Consider the following 17,678-nt stretch of genomic DNA (forward strand, 5'->3'; position numbering starts at 1 on the left):
CGAAAACCATCAATTTTGGAGATGGTGACATGTCCGTTCAAATATGCAAAATTTTTTATAGTGCAAAACATGCATCATAAAAAATTCAAATTCATGCAAAATATCACTATAAGTAGTTTTAGTTTGCTTGTCAAAGAGAACTATGATATCATCGTATGAGAAAAAAATAATATAAATAAAATAATGTTCCAAGTGAAGCGGTTTAAAATTATGATAGAACAATAATATTTTTAAGTAAAAAAGTAGAGAAAATCTCTTAAAGGTCGTTGAGTGGAGCCAGGATCTTGTGTGGTGCGTGCTTTGTATTGTACAGAGTTGCACACTTATCAATGGCTAACACATTACATTATCCAATCGAGGAGATAAGATGGTTGTCAAACATCTAATGGCAAGATGCCACGCATGGTAAATAACTTGATATCACCAATTACATTCTGTATGATAGCCATCCATCTCCACAATTAGGTGATGTGGCAGCCATCAAGGTTGTACAGTCCGTGCAAAATATGCATTAGATTCGATTTTGGCTGTATTGAATTTATCCAGAATCCTTTATATCGTGTACATTGCGCTGCAACAAGGGGTACAGTCCTGGATGGCTGCCACAACATCCAATCATGGAAATTGTGGCCATCAAATAGGGGACGGTGTACACTAAGCAAAAATACACTATGTACGGCATGCATCGGCCACCTTATTATTTGATAATCATCCATTTCTACGATCAGATGATGTGATGGTCTTCTAAAGCTATAGCACTCTCTGTAATTGTAACACCCCGACCCAAATTAGCCCAAAAAGCCCAAAATAAAAAAAAAAAAAAAAAAAAAAGAATGAAGAAGACTCCCGCTGGGAGTCTTCTTCCACCCAAATCACTGATGGAGAGGTTGAATCCGAGGCGGATTCGACCTCCCCTACACCCTATAAAACCCCCTCTCCTTCCCTCTAAGGTTGGTCACGACGAGCACCAAATTTTTCTTTTATTTTTCTCGAATTTTTCCGTTGAAGCCGCGGATGTCCTCATCGTGTTCATCTCAAATACTCGCCGGAGACCTCACCGGAGTCGGAGGTAAGCCCTTCTCCTCTTTCCTCTCTTCCTTCCTATCTTTTTCACGGCTTCGTGCACCCTCGCCGGCCGTCAGGATCGCCGGAAAATTCATGAATAAAACGACCCTGTTTTTGCTCTGTTTCGGCCGAACTCTTCCCTCCCTTTTCCGGCCACCAGCGCCGCCGACCATGGCGCCGCACCCCTGGGTTTGGACCCCCACCCCTCTACCTATCTTCCCCGAAGGTCATGGCCGTCGGTGATCGGCCAATGACTGGAGAAAATTCAAGAAAAGGGGCGGTCCCCTGTTTTTCCATTTTTTTTCTAACTTCCCACTGGCCGAACCTGGCCGCCGGCCATCTCCGGCTCCATCGCCGTCGGTCGCCGCTGTCGGACCACCGGTCGTGCCGCCACAGCCCGCCGGACCACGGGCAACGTCCCTCTAGTTCTCCCCTGTTTTGGCCCAACGGAACCTGCGGGAAGAAAAGAAGAAGGAAGAAGAAGAAGAAAAGAAAAGAAAAGAAAAAGGAAAAAGAAAAAGAAAAGAAAAAGGAAAAAAAAGAAAAGAAAAAAAAAGGAAAAAGAGAAAATAAAAATAAAAATAAAATAAAATAAAAAAGAAGAAGAAGAGAGAAAATTTTTTCTCCCCTCTCTCTCTACCTTCTCTCTCCAGTTTCTCTCTCTAGATCTTTCTCTCTTTTTATAGATTTTATCTCTCTAGAATCTTTCTACTCTCTCTGATTACATCACAGATCCTAGGATAAATTTGAAATAAAAATATGATGATTTGAGATTGCTCCAAAATTCATGCGGTAGATTTGATCCCAGTCCGATTCTATTTGAAATTTGTAACACTTGATTCATATTGAGTCACCCTGATAGGACCTTTGATGATATCGATCATGATTGCCTCATCGAAAGAATACGAAGATTCTCTCTCCACTTTCTCTCTCTACTTTCTCTCTCTAAAATTTTCTCTCTCTTCATAGATTTTCTCTCTCTAGAAGTCTTATGGATCAGTGGAGGATCTAGATAATTAGGTAAATCCTAATTTTGATTAATCCTAAGATAGGTCCTCGATCTGTGTTATTAGGATCAATTATCGATAATTTTCTCCATATATGATCTTTATATTTGATCAGGGTTATGAAGAGATGATTGTCTGCACATGATATCGAGTGAAATATTTTGTTAAAGAAATTCATAAATCAAAGAAGAACATTGATTTCTGTGCTTGGATCAGTCACCGATAAAGGTAAGAATCTCTGTACGTGATCATCATTATATATGTTATTTTACCGTTGGTTTTATCTCTTTGATTTTGCATCGTTGGATTTGAGATTGATGAATTTGTTATATCTGAGACATTGTTATTTATTTATGTGATTTTGAGCATGAGTATGCTATATCAATACAAATGTATCAGCGATTGATGGCATTATTATGTGTATGACATATTTATTGATTAATGAAGTCAAATATTTTAATTTCATAAAAATAAAAAGAAAGAGAAATATGGTTTGGACTGGCCTTGTCATGTGGAATAACTTGCCAGGAGTTTATGCCTGGGACAGCCCCCACAGGCTTATGTGTGGAAGAATATGATCCGAGAAAGATCATGAAGAATCTGATCCGAGAAAGATCATGAATGATTTGATCCGAGAAAGATCATGGCCACTTTGATCCGAGAAAGATCATGAATATTTCGATCCGAGGAAGATCACAGAAATCGATCCGAATAAAAGATCGTCGCATGATCCTGGTAGTCCAAAGCCAAAGCCAAAGCCAAAGCTTAAGCTAAAGCCAAAAAGAAAGGATTAAAGATGATGTGATAATAGAAGAAAATAGAAAGATAAGACATGAAACAATCGTTGAATAAAATTGTTTCACTTATTTAACATATGATGATGCATCTCTTTTGATAAAACAGATAATCTATAAATGTTTGCAGTATTCTGGACAGTGAACATCGACTTTTACGTGTTATTGCCTATCATTATTTTCAGATTATATTATTATATTGGTGTGATATAGAAATTTTTACTGGGCTGTAAAGCTCACACCCCTTCATTTTCTTTTTCTTCTCAGAGTTACAAGATGTCCATGGTTGGCTATGGTATGGATTTGTGAGTGAGCGGGTGCATAGATAGAATACCATTGATACCTGAACAGAGGATTGAAGAAATATTAATTGTAATTATGCAAGTTTTATGAATTATTATTGAAATTAAATATTATGGTTGTTAAGGTTGTAATGTTTATTTTGGCCTTGCATATTCTTTAGGGCTTACTCTAAGGAGTGTGCGGCCATCACGTATCCGACCCGGATGTTGGGTTCGGGACGTGACAGTAATGCAAATCATGCACCGTAGATGATCCAAAATATAACAGCCTTTCACGAGGGGAGAGTTTTAATAATAGTTTTTGTCGAACTTGTCAGCACATCACATCTTGTTAAACCGTAAAAGGACGGGACTTCCCAAAGCAAGGGCCAAAGACAAGCAAAATGTGTGAAAAGTCTAGTCAATAGATCAGTCGACGAGTTATCTACTGACCTAAATAGTGGAGGCTAAAGCAATCGTCCTTGGAGCACACAAAGTTGCTAAAACTTTTTGACCAAGGAAGAGAATATGACTTCCAAAACACCAACAGATTTTGATCCTGAAGTTCTTCGAAGCGAAGTCCGTCCCCAATTGTCAGAAGCAACAAGATCAGGAGACAAAAGAATTCTAGATAACTTATTGCGGCCAAAAAAGTTTTCTCCTGGAGCTTTGGTAGGGGAGATCGCAATAAGAGTATCAAAGAATGTCACAATATAAGAAGATACGAATGGGCTCCTCAGAGTAACACCGGATCACAGTCCTCTATATAGTTGTTAGTCGAGCATATTTGAAGATTGCCGAGGAGATCTATCGTAGAGAGATTTCTTTTGACGGCACCAAATATAAGGCTCGATACTCTGCTATATTGCGCTGCAAGTTCTGAGGATAAATAGATGGTCTCCCTCATCACCCACTTAGTGAGGCATAATGGTATCAAAACGAATAGAGTTTTGAGAGCAACAAATAAGGACGAGGATAATGTCTTACATGTGGCCGCCAAATATGACCACATGCATGTAGCCAAAATCCTAATGGAGGAGGATGTCGAGCTGGCATCCATGCTGAACAACGCCAATATGTCTCCACTCTATTTGGCCATTGTGAGAAGATCTTTCAATGTAGCTAAAGCTTTGCTGTAGTCTTCCTTCTGGAAAAAAGCTTCTCCAGCATCTTATATAGGCTCTAACAAGAAAATGACGTTGCATACAGCAGTCCTCCTAAGTCGAGGTAATTGGGTGCTTGACTTACATGTTGGTCCCTCTTTTTCTTTTTTTTTCCTTTTCCTTTGATGAAAAGGAGAGTAGATCACCATCAGATCACACGAAGTATGAAACCACCATTTCATTTATGAAATGATCAAAATACAAAAGAAACAAAAAAGTTATGTCAAACAATATATCAAACGAGGCCCTTCAGGAGCTTTGGAGCAACCACTATACACGCCCAACAAAACAGATTTATGTTACTTACAGAAGAATTAATGAAACAAAGAATAGGATAGCTCAACCACCTAGGAATCGTTCCCTCAACCACGAGAGATCCATACTGAGAATTAAGCAACCACTTACCGCAATTGAGCACTGGGAACAACCTCAACATGAAGGGATTGTCCCAAACATCGAGACGTTAGCGGGATCAGATGTGGCCAATGGCTACCAAGACATCGCCATCGAGTGGACCAGCTTCGCCATCTTCGTAGCTGGTGTTCTTCGTGCCCAATTAGGGTCTATTGAGGTTCAATTGGCAACTTCCCTTGATGGTTACCATGTGTCACTTCCCTTGTAGCAAATAATGATTTTGATTCTTCCTCTTTAGTGTTCTTGTGTGATGACTCCCCATTGGACTGAATATCTTAGCAGATGCATAAGCAGCGCATAAAGCCAAAATATATATGGAATACAACGCTATCTCTTTTATTTGTGAAAGCGCCATGAACATTATATGCCACAGTACTAATGATACCTTTGTGATACTTACGCGACAGAAATAATAGAAGATATATTGCGATGGAAACCGGTGCTCGCCAAATCTTTCGATTCCTCACAGAGAGAATTCTTCTTCATTATGCAGTTTTAAATAGATAAAATTTCTATAATCAGATCGATCATGAAAAAAATTATGATCGAACATGCTTCGAGAACGTCCATCAAAAGATGGATGGTCATACACCTTTACGCACACACATTAAAATACTAAAAAAAGATGAATGGATAAACTCTAGTGATATTTGAATAGTTTAAATAAACATGACATAACCGTTCTATTTTTTATGGATATCTACGTGGCAGTCGAAGCATATTCGATCATAATTTCTTGCATAATCGATCTGACTATAGAAATTTTTCTGCTTTAAATGATCATCATGATATGATGAAGCTATTATTAGAGCGCGATCCATCTACAGCCTACCTATCCAACACCGATGGCTTATTTCCCATACACATTGCAGCTTGCGGAGGAAATATTTCTACGTTTGATCAGATTTTACAACAGTGCCTCGAGACATATGAATTATTAGATAGAAAGGGAAAGAATTTTTTTCGTGTTGCTTTCCAAAGGAGAAGATTGGATGTGATCAAGAAAATTATCTACAAATGACCAAATCTCAAGAAGCTGTTAAATGACCAGGATAACCTGGGGAATACACCGTTGCACACAGCTGTTAAAAACAGTGATCAACGGGGCGTGCATTTTCTTCTGCGAGACAAAACCATGCGCATCAATGCTATCAACCACGACGGTTTCACCCCTCTTGACTTGGCTTACCCAAAGTTGGATGAAAGCCTGCACCCATGGATGGTAAACTCTTAACGACCTCTTTGGCTTGCTATAACCAAATAACCTTGTAGGATCTGTAGCATAAAAATAAAGATATATTTCCCTGTAGACTGGATGCCGCACATCACAAGCTTTAGTTTCTCTCTCTCACGCGCGCGCACGGACGCAGAGAGATTGGTTTGGAGCATGAGCACTTTTTCTTCAATTCACAAATAAATTAACCTCCTGGATATTTCTCTAAACATAAATCTTAATAATGAGTATTCACTTCTTAGGATAATAAATGCTAGTGTTGTCAACGGGACTTCCATTCGCTGTACGGCACCTTTTAGCTCTTATATATTGTGAAGAGATTCAGAATTTCTTTACCATATGTTCTCAAAGACAACAGAATTTTTAATAAATGAATAAATAGTATCATCAAGTCTAGGATGCTCACCCATAAAGAGTGTAATGTTCATGTTAACCAAACATGTAGGGTTCTTAAACTTTTGACTGACCTCTCTTTATATGTTCTAAACTTGTTCTTGTACCTGGAGTCCAGAAGATTGCATTGCTTACTGCTTGGCTTTAATTGAAGGTCAGACCGGTCTGCCAGAATTGTATGGTTTAGGAAGGGTTGAATTATCCGACGATAAGGCTGAAGAGAAACTATGAGAACCGGTCCTTTTGGACACGATTCATCTTGAAGCCGGCATCCCTTGCCGATTTTATCAGAATAAAAAAAAAAAAAAAGAAAGAAAGAGTCCCCTAGGGACTCTGTTTCTCCCTCTCCCACGATCGATGAAGCAGGGAGATCGGATTGATTTCACGCACCGGTAGGGAGGAATTCAGATTGATCATGCCGGTGAGATCCGGCTTTATCCGAGGAGAAATCGGTTCCATCCCTCCTCTATTTAAACCCCATACCTTTGAGTAGAACCCTCACCGAAACCCCTATCACCCTGTTTCTTCTTCTTCTTCTCCATCTCTATCTTGGGCCTTGTCACGGAACTGATCGTGGCTGTAGTCAACGAAGACTGAGAAAGAATTTTTTATTTTTACTGATGTGCATGGTATATTTTGAAAAGAAAATTATGTTGATAGATATTATTGATAAATTGTTATATTTTAAAAATTAATTGTGCTTAATCCCTGTTGGTAAGTTATTGAGCCCGTAAAGCTCACACTCTTTTTTTATTTTTTTTTCAGATTTGAAAGATTTTATAGGACTGGGGATCGAGCAGTGAGGAGCATAGAATTGTGTATTGATAAAAAAATAGACCTAACATATTCTTTAGAGTCTTACTCTAAAAAGCGTGCGACAATCACGTGTCCGATCTAGATGCTAGATTTGGGACGTAACAGAAACCATCTGGCAATAAAGAAAAATCATCCAGCAATAAGGATGAAGAAATCAAGAAAGAGCTTCAGTTATTCAACAATCTTGATATCACTGCTTCAATGTTGATTCCTACGGTCACATTTTCTGCTAGTTCAATATTCCTGGGGGTACATAGCTTATGATCATCCAAACCATGGCACAGTAGTTCTATCAAAAGGGTATACTTTCAAGGTATTCCTAATAATCTCAGATGCCTTCGCGTTTGTCTACTCCATCGTAGCCACGGTCTGGTTCACGTATGCAGCAACATGGGCGCTTGATAAACACACTCGCAGACGAGCCTTTCAAGGGGCTGCCAAGTGTCTACGGATGGCATTTGCTGGCATGTCCACTGCCTTTGCGATGGGCATATATGTAGCGCTGCCTCCCAGTTGCAAGCGTGTCGGCATTATTTTATGCATCATTGCTCTTGGAGCTCCTCTTTTAACTATTTTTGTGATAACTCGTGACGCATTTAGTTTGATGAAAACAATAGCAATCAGGCAAGGGTATGCATATGCGATTTTGCCGATCATTGATATACTGCTTCAGTTATTAGGTGGTTATGCTATCTTTTTCCTATTAGCAATGCTGTAGGTGCGTGAGAATTAAAATTATTGAAACAAGCGGTTGTCAGCATGCATGGCTAATAGACGGCCAAAGAATAGCTTGTATAATGCATTAGGAATATCTTAATTATCCTTTATTTTTCACATGTAAAATATTCTATCTTTGTATTTATTTTTTTATTAAAAAAAAGCTCCAAAAAAAGCCTCCATGGAGGTGGCAATGGATGTCTGTTCTTTTGCTCTCTCTAAAATAGAAAGGAAAGGAAATGTTCCTTTTCTTTGAGCATCTTTGACTGAGCAGAGACCTCCCAGATTCACTGGGTTTGAGATAGCGTTAAACTAAAAGCCGTTGGAATTGTTCCCGTTTATGGGAACATAATCCTCGGAGCAAGCGGCGGAGGAGGATGCACTCTTGAATAGATCTTTACCCTCTTGGCCCGATCACCATTGGATGGAAGACTGGCTGAGCCCATTTACACTTGCGAGCATCTGCTGTTCTGTGAAATAATAAAAAAATTTTTGTGCACCACGGGCGGTGTAAAGAATCTGATGTGGACTGCACTGTCTCATCCGATTGATCTACATAATCACCACTTTTCAATGCATATTTAATATCTGCAGGTCAGTTTTTTCGTTTAAAAATTTTGTATGATAAAAATGTCTTGTCTTTTGAAAAAATTATATCATTCTATGTCTATATTATGACATCCTGCATCCATAATATGCATAGGACATCAAAATTTTTCGAAAAAACAGAGGTATTTTCATTATTCAAAATTTTCAAAAGAAAAAATCGACCTGCAGGCATTAAATGCGCATTAGAAAGTGATTGGATAAAAACGTTCCTCTCATATTATGATATCTTAGGTCATATTATTATGACATCCTGAATTATATTACGTCACAGGATGTCATAATTTTTTGTTCATCATACAATATTTTTAAACGAAAAAATCGATCTGCAAGTATTAAATGTAATGTATGTTGAAAAATGATAACTATATGGATTAATCGAACGAGATGGTGCACTTCACATTGGATTTTCTATACCACCCATGGCCTACAAAGAATCTCTCATAAAATAATTTTGCAGGGAGTCTACAAACACAGAAGTTAAGCACAAGTCGGCCTGTATCTCTTCGAATGTGGCCTAGTGGACCCGGAGAGCGCTCTGACGAGGTTGGAATAGGAAAGAAGTGAAGTTCAGCAGCGATTGGTGATGGAAAGAAAGAGAAGAGAAGGGAAGGGATGTACGTTTCAAGAGGGTTTAGAAGTTTAGTCGTAGGATTTCCGTCTAATTTTCTTTCTGCAAAGGCCTTTATGTGCTGCAACTTTTGTCAAACACATCTAATGTTTGCTAGCGTACTGTCTTGTCTGAAAATAGGTTGAGATGTAACATTTGATTGGAACACTTATAGATTAGCAACCCCTCTCTGCAAGGCCCAGCTGAGAGTCACGGTTCATGCTTCTTTCATCTCCATGAATGTACTCAAGAGCAGGGCCGGTCCTGATATTTTTTAGGCCTAGAGCCAAATAAAAAAAAAAATTATTAAAAATTAATATATTTTAAATATTAATTATTATTGAAAAATTAATCTACGTACATTTTGTAATGCAAAATTTTTTATAATTTCTTTGTAATCAATATTTGACAATAATTCTTCTTCAATAGATAGCATAGCTAAACCATTTAATCTTTCTTGTAACATTGTTGATCGTAAATATGATTTTAATAATTTTAATTTTGAAAAACTTCTTTCAGCAGAGGCAACAGTGACAGGTATGGTCAATAATATTCTATATGCAATTGATGTATTTGGATAACAATTCATTTCATTAATATAATTAAGTATATCAATAGCAGTATTGTTTTCTTTTGGCATAATTGCTTTTAGAACTTTTAATTATGAAAATAAATCAATCCCATCAAGATCATAATGATTACCATTTGTTAAAATATTTTGAAGATTAAGACAAAATTTTTTCAAACTTTCTTCATCCAATGAAATTAATATTTTGAAATCAAACAAAAATCCAAAATTATTTTTATATAATTGAAATTGTTCAAACCTATGTTTCAATGAAAAGATAGCTTGATCTACTAAATATAAAAAATAATTAACTCTAAATGATTCTTCTGGTGATTGTTCAATATCTACAGTAATATTTTCATCAAATTATTTTTTTCTTTTTACTTGACGTTTTATACGAAATATAGGATCAATTTTCATCTCATTTGCAATTTTCTTAGCTGAAATCATGGCAGAAGTAAAGCCAGTCTCTCTATATCTTTCAAAAAATGAAACTAATCCTTTTAATTGATCAATGGCAACATCTATACGCATATCCTTAGATTGTAAATTTTTGCTAACTAAATTAACAGTAAATAGTATATCATACCAAATAATCATTCCTAATAAAAATTTAAAATTTTCAAGCTCATATGTTGCTAAAGATTCAGTTTCACTCTTTATTTTTGAATCCTCACAAATTTCAGCTAATTGATATAAAGCTTCTCTTATTTGTGGAGTTTGAAATCTTATTGCTTTGACGCTCTCAATGCGACTTTTCCAACGTGTTTGTGACAATAGCTTTAATGTTAAATTAGGTACATTATCAAATAAAATTTTCTATCTCTTTGTAGAATCATCAAATGCATTATATATACGTTGTATTACACCAAAAAAAGTTTTAGCTTTACTACAAGATGAAGCCATATCACAAAGTGTTAAGTTAAGACTATGACAAGCACATGGTGTATAAAATGCTCTAGAATTTATTTCTAATAATCTTTTTTGTACTCTCTGATTTTTTTCTTTCATATTAGATCCATTGTCGTATCCTTGTCCTCTTATATCATCAATGTTTAAATCAAGAGTTTCTATAATAGATTGTAATTCATTAAAAAGGTCTAAACCTGATGTATTATCTACTTTTAAAAATTCTAAAAAGTATTCTTTTATTGTTATTGGTCTTTTTGAAATATTCACACATCGTATGATCAAAGATATTTGTTCTTGATGACTTGCATCTGGAGTACAATCAAGTATAGTGGAATAATATTTTGCTTCTTTAATTTTTTTAATTATTAAATTTTTTATATTAGATGCTAATGCAATTACTAACTCATCTTGAATTTTATGACTAAGATAATGATATTGAATTTTATTATTTTGAATACGTCTAAGATGTTCTTGCATAATTGGATCAAAAACAGCAATCATTTCAATTAATCGTAAAAAATTACCATTACTATTTTGATAAATTTTTTCATTCGTTCCACGAAAAGCTAGAGAACTTTGAGCAAAAAATTTAACAGTAGCTACTATTCTTAATAGTACTTTTTTTCAATGTTCTTTCTCTTTATTAATTTGTTCTTGAATATGTTTATCGATTGTTTGATTCTTTTTAAATCTATTCTGTAAATCAATCCAAGTGGTCATATTATGAATGTGATCATTACTAGTTTCATGAGCTTTAAGTCTTTCACTAAGATATTTTCAATCTCTAAAGCCATCACTTGCTAATTGACTTCTACTACTATTATCATTTGATTTAAATAGCTTACAACAAAAACATTACAATTTGTCTAACTCTTTTGAATATACTAACCATTTTCGATCATGTTGCTCTCCATTTGGTAAAGTTCGATCATAATGTGTTAAAGAAAAATGTCTATTATATTGATCAAGAGGAAACTTTATATGAATATCTCTTTTAGGACTATTTTTAATTAATAAATCTTTAAAATTTGTATCAAGACTATCCCATATTCTAGGATCATAAATGTCAAAAGTATTTGATTCACTTAATTTTTTATTCATTAAATTTTTATCACCACTAATGAGATCATCTGTGCTATTAGTATTATCATTATTAATAATATTATTATCATTATCTAATTCATAAGTAACATTTGTATTTTTATTGATAAATTCACTAGCAATATTATTTGAATTCTCAACTATATCATTTTTTTTACTTATAATAAATTTATCAAGACCTCCTTTTAATGATTGAGTCAATTATTCTTGTTTTCTTTTTTTCTTAAGTTTTTCATGACCCGAAGGATATTTTCTAGGTATCATTTTGATAAATAAAATAATAAATATTAGCTAAAATTAGTAATCAATAAATTTAAAGTTTAGAACAATAGAACCTGATTTAAAGCTTTTTGATAGAACAATAGAACTTGCTTGAAGGTTTTGTTGATGGAACAAAATTTGAGCAAAAGCTACTGTAATTGTAATAAAAATTTAAACCTGAAAAATAAAATATGATAATTAATCAATTATTTTAAGAATAAGATATAGTAAAAACAATAAGAAAATGAAGTGAAACCACAAGCTATCTAAAAAAATAAGATGGATATAAAGATCATAATTATATTTATTTAAAAAAAGCAAGTCCTAGGTAGGATCCGGATTGAATTGCTAAAAGAGATAATTAGGGGTGCAGATGGACATTATGAAAAGGCTAAAACTAAGGCAGAGCTTGTGCCCTGTCTCTCCCCTATACTTTCAAAAAGATTCTTTATTGTATTAGATGATGTATGGAAGACAGATATGTGGGAAGATTTGCTTGAATATTCCTTTGAAAGCGCGACAGCTCGTGGCAGGATTGTGATTGCCACTCGAAACACGAACGTGCCTAGAAATATTGGAGCAGAGATCCATCATGTTGATAAAATTTATAACGATGATGGCTGGAAATTGCTCTGCAAGAAAGTCTTTGGAGATGATGATAAGGAGGAGGAGGAGATCTCTAGGTTAAGAGATATCGGGATTAAAATTGTTGAAAAATGTGATGGTCTTCCTCTTGCAATCAAGGTCATTGCAGGGGTTTTACGATCGATGGATAGAAACACGATAGAATGGAATAAGCTTCTCGAAAGTGATGTCTGGTCTATGAGCCAACTTCATGAAGAACTCCCAGGAGCTCTCTTTTTAAGTGATGAAAATTTATCCTCTGATATCAAACAATGTTTTCTTTATTGCTCGTTGTTTCCTGAGGACTCTAGCATGCTTCATGAGGATCTCATTCGTTACTGGGTGGCCAAGGGTTTTGTAAAAGCAACACCAGGACGTACAGTTATGGAAGATCTAGCAGAGGATTACCTCAGAGAGTTAATTAGGAGGAACCTTCTGCTACGTTTCCTTGCTCTGTTTTAGATAGAGGATGAGAGCACTTTTCTTGGTGATGGAAAATCGCCAAAAATAAACCCCTTAGCCAAATTTCGTCAATCGTCACTTGCCAAAGGTGAACATGGGGCAAATAGTGGAAGTCCCTGATGCAATAAAACAGCAGAAGCGCTTGAGGACACTTCTTATTTTCAACAGTCACAGGGCAAATATGTTCGAGAATGAAATTTTTGGAAGCTTGAGGCTTTTGCCAGTCATGAAACTAGCTGGCATGGGACTTGAGAGCCTTCCAGACTCTATAGGAGATCTCTTGCACCTGAGATATCTAAATCTTTACCGGAGGATATTGAGGGCTAAAAGACTATTGCTGGGAGCCGTTGGGGTGCCGGGATACGGGAGAGGAAGAAGACGTTTGGTTTACCCAGAAAAGCCATTGGGGTGCTGAGACTCGGGAGAGGAAGAAGACGTTTGGTTTACCCAGACAAAAAAAAAATAGGGGCCTGGGCGGTCGCCCGCTTTGACCCGCCCCAGGGCCGCAGTGCTCAAGAGGCAGAGTCCCATGCAATTGAGGAGATCGCATTACCTACAAGCTCGAATTTGCTTATGAGCCTAGCATATGTATACTGCTTGCAAGCTTGAAAATCACCTTCTCCATCTAAATGGGTTTCAAAAGCCAAATTTTCTAGATGGTGGATGGGGCAGCCTGTCCCTCACTACTGAAGTCCTCAATTGCTATCAATACTCATACTTCAGGCACAATCTGATGTGCCCAGGCCTAAATAACTATCTTGTGTAGGTAAGAATAAAGATTGGAGCATAAGAAAAAGAGAAAAAAAAAATATTTGAAATCTGATTGATAAGAAAATCGCCACAATCAGATCACAAAGGGGTAGAACGCCACACTCAAGAAAAGAAGAATGTGAGTGATAAGTTCTAGGGTTTATAACTCGTCACTAACACACAGGGGTTAGATAAGAGAAATCAGCAACATTCATTTTCATTCATTGAAATCTGAATTGAATACATAAGTCGCCTCCCTTTATATAGATAAGAGAGGGAACATAAGATATTCAGTAAATGGAAGAAAATAACAGAATTTGACTATCATAGAAATGATGATGGCTATATCTTACTACAAAGAAAATAATAGTGGCCGTATCTTGCTACTATGAAAATGATGGTGGCTGGAGATCATGGTGAATTAGGAAGAACAAAATAACTTTGGCTGCATCTTGCTACTATGGAAATGATGGTGGCTGGAGATCATGGTGAATTAGGAAGAACAAAACAACCTTGATTGCGTCTTGCTATTATGAAAATGATGGTGGCTGGAGATCATGGTGAATTAGGAAGAACAAAACAAGCTTCTAAACTCGGCTCTTTTTCCAAGCAATAATTTCTTTCAAATTCCTGCCAAATCTGATTCGCACCATATCATGCTTCTACGCACGTGAGCAAAATCATCAATTTGGCTCTTGGATCCATATATGGCATGTGATCATCTCTTTCTTCATGATGGTGCACATCATTTCTCCCTTGTTGAGTAGGATTTGCCCTCAAATCCAAGTCTTCCTCATCATCCAAACTATCCTCCAAGTAAGGAGAAAGATCTCGAACATTGAATGTAGCGGACACATTGTAGTCACCAGGCAATTCAATCTTGTAAGCATTGTCATTCACTTTCTCAACAACTCGGAATGGACCATCAGCACGCGGCATGAGCTTAGATTTTCTTTGGTTTGGAAATCATTCTTTGCGAAGATGTATCCAAACAAGATCACCTGGAGCCAAGCGAACTTGTTTTCTTCCTCTGTTGGCTGCCTTCTCATAAGCCGCATTCTTCCTCTCAATCTGCTCCTTGATGCTCTTATGCATGGACTTAACCAACTCAGCTTTCTTCTTCCCATCCATACAAACTCTTTCACTGATTGGAAGTGGTGCCAAATCAAGTGGGGTGATAGGATTAAACCCATAAACCACTTCAAAAGGAGAATGCTTAGTAGTGCTATGAATACTATGATTGTAAGCAAACTCAACATAAGCCAAACACTCATCCCAATTCTTCATATTCTTGTTAACAACAGTGCGAAGCAAAGAAGAGAGGGTACGATTTACCACTTCGGTCTGACCATCGGTTTGCGGGTGACAAGTCGTGCTGAAGAGCAATCTAGTACCAAGCTTCTTCCACAAGGTCTTCCAAAAATAACTCAAGAACTTGACATCTCGATCAGACACAATGCTCTTTGGTACACCATGCAGATGTACTATCTCTTTGAAAAATAATTAAGCAACATGTGAAGTATCATCGGTTCTGTGGCATGGCACGAAATAAGATATTTTTGAGAATCGATCCACAACCACCAAAACCAAATCCTTCCCCCTTTGTGTTCTTGGCAGCCCAAGCACAAAATCCATACTCAAATCTATCCATGGTTGATCTGGTACAGGTAGCGGCATATACAATCCTTGTAAAGTCTCTTTGCTCTTCGCCTTTTTATAGGTAACGCACCTCTCAATGACATGATGCACATCACGAATCATAGCTGGCCAATAAAAGTGCTCTTTCATCATCTCTAATATTTTCTTCTCTCCAAAATGACCTGCCAATCCGCCACCATGAGCTTCTCTCACCAAAAGCTCTCAAATAGAACTGTTAGGAATGCACAGCCGACCTAACTTAAACAAGTATCCGTTATGCCTGTAATATCCATTTACAGCTCCTTTCTCGCACTCTTCATAAATATTTGCAAATTTTGGATCGTCCTTGTATCGATCTATAATCAACTCAAATCTCATTAGTTTAGCATTAAGCAATGAAATCAAAGCATACCTCCTGGAAAGTGCATCAGCCACGATATTGACATTTCCTTTTTTGTATTTGATCACATAAGGAAAGGTTTCCAAGAATTCCATCCACTTGGCATGTCTACGATTCAGCTTGCTTTGTCCTTTCAAGTACTTCAAAGACTCATGATCAGTATGGATGACGAACTCCTTTGGCAATAAATAATGTTGCCAAGTCTCCAAAGCCCGAATCAGAGCATAGAATTCCTTGTCATAGACAGAGTAGCTCAAGCTTGCACCATTCAACTTCTCACTGAAATATGCTATGGGACGCCCTTCTTGCATCAGAACAGCTCCAATGCCCACACCGGAGGCATCACATTCTACCTCAAAAGTCTTGAAAAAGTCGGGTAGAGCTAGAATGGGTGCTGAACTCAACTTCTCCTTGATCAACTCGAAGCTCCTTTGGGCTGCTTCAGTCCATTTGAATTCTCCTCCTTTCTTGATGCATTCAGTGATAGGAGCAAGAATAGTGCTGAAGTTCCTCACAAATTTCCGATAAAAGGATGCTAGACCATGAAAACTCCTCACTTCAGATACATTAGTAGGAACAGGCCACTCCTTGATCGTTTTCACCTTTTCCTCATCAACTTCCACTCCATATTGTGACACAACATAGCCAAGAAAGACTATGCGATCCTGACAAAAATGACACTTTTTGAGGTTGCCATATAGCTTCTCTTGTCGCAGAACCTCAAAAACACCCCTGAGGTGCTCCATATGCTCTTCCTGATTTCTGCTAAAAATTAGAATATCATCAAAATATACAACCACAAAATCACCAATAAACTTACGCAGCACATGATTCATCAATCTCATGAATGTGCTAGGTGCGTTGGACAAGCCAAATGGCATGACCGTCCACTCATACAATCCGAACTTGGTCTTGAATGCGGTCTTCCATTCATCACCTTCCTTTATGCGAATCTGATGGTATCCGCTCCTAAGGTCTATTTTTGAGAAGACCTTAGCTCCATGCAACTCATCAAGCATATCATCCAGTCACGGGATTGGATAGCGATATTTTATTATGATCTTGTTTATTGCCCTACTATCCACGCACATCCGCATAGATCCATCCTTCTTTGGTACCAACAGAGCTGGTACTGAACATGGGCTCATAGACTCCCTCACATAACCCTTCTCCAAAAGATCCGCAACTTGCCGCTGCAACTCCTTGGCCTCCTCGGGATTGCATCTATAGGCTGGTCTATTTGGTAGGGCAAACCCTGGAATGAGATCAATCTGATGTTCGATCCCTCTGATTGGTGGCAATCCTTTTGATAATTCTTTCGGGAACACATCTATAAATTCCTCCAAGATCTCCTTCATTTGCGGTGGAAGGGAGACTTCTTCACTTGAAACCTGCTTAGCTACAAGAACAAAAATAATTTCATGGTTAGTCAAAACTCGCTTCACTTCTCTCTTGTAGGCAAATAGATTCTCTTTCTTGCCCTTTTCAATCACAAGCTGATCCTTCTGGACCTGTTGCGGGCTAAGTGGTGCCAACACTATGTTCTTCCCATTCTTGGCAAATGAATAGGTGTTTTTGAAGCCGTCATGAATAGCCCTCCGATCGTACTGCCAAGGCCTTCCCAAAAGAAGATGGCTGGCTTTCATAGGAACCACATCACAAACAACCTCATCTTTGTAGGACTTGCCAATAGAGAAAGGTACTACAACCTGCTTTGTAACCTTCACATCACCATCGTCAGTAAGCCATTGCAATATATAGGGACGGGGATGCTTCATAGTCACCAAATTAAGTTTTTCTATCAAAATAGTAGAAGCCACATTGGTACAGCTACCTCCATCAATGATAACACCACATACCTT

The 17,678-nt window shown here is 37.2% G+C and overlaps 1 protein-coding gene and 1 pseudogene across 1 annotated transcript; one reads left to right on the forward strand and one right to left on the reverse strand.

Moving 5' to 3' along the window:
• Positions 1 to 3,675: 3,675 nt before the first annotated feature.
• Positions 3,676 to 7,885, forward strand: LOC109505042 (uncharacterized; annotated as a pseudogene).
• A 1,391-nt stretch (positions 7,886 to 9,276) lies between these two features.
• LOC140858733 (uncharacterized) lies at positions 9,277 to 11,494 on the reverse strand. The gene is made up of 5 exons (XM_073260040.1): positions 11,470 to 11,494; positions 10,536 to 10,738; positions 10,133 to 10,448; positions 9,886 to 10,012; positions 9,277 to 9,364 (listed from the first exon to the last, which is right to left on the reverse strand). Exons 1-5 carry the CDS (start codon positions 11,492 to 11,494, stop codon positions 9,277 to 9,279), a joined length of 759 nt encoding a protein of 252 aa, XP_073116141.1.
• Positions 11,495 to 17,678: the final 6,184 nt, after the last annotated feature.

The sequence above is a fragment of the Elaeis guineensis genome, chromosome 6 (assembly GCF_000442705.2).
Source record: "Elaeis guineensis isolate ETL-2024a chromosome 6, EG11, whole genome shotgun sequence".
In the NCBI taxonomy this organism is placed as follows: Eukaryota; Viridiplantae; Streptophyta; class Magnoliopsida; order Arecales; family Arecaceae; genus Elaeis; species Elaeis guineensis.

Coding starts and splice junctions, on each gene's coding strand:
- LOC140858733 (XM_073260040.1), bottom strand. CDS start 11,494: ATGGAGAGCAACATGATCGAAAATG. Junction 10,449..10,535: donor AAGCTAAAACTTTTTTTGGT/GTAATACAACGT, acceptor TTAACATTAAAG/CTATTGTCACAAACACGTTG. Junction 9,365..9,885: donor AAAAATAATTTTGGATTTTT/GTTTGATTTCAA, acceptor AAAAAATATCAG/GACCGGCCCTGCTCTTGAGT.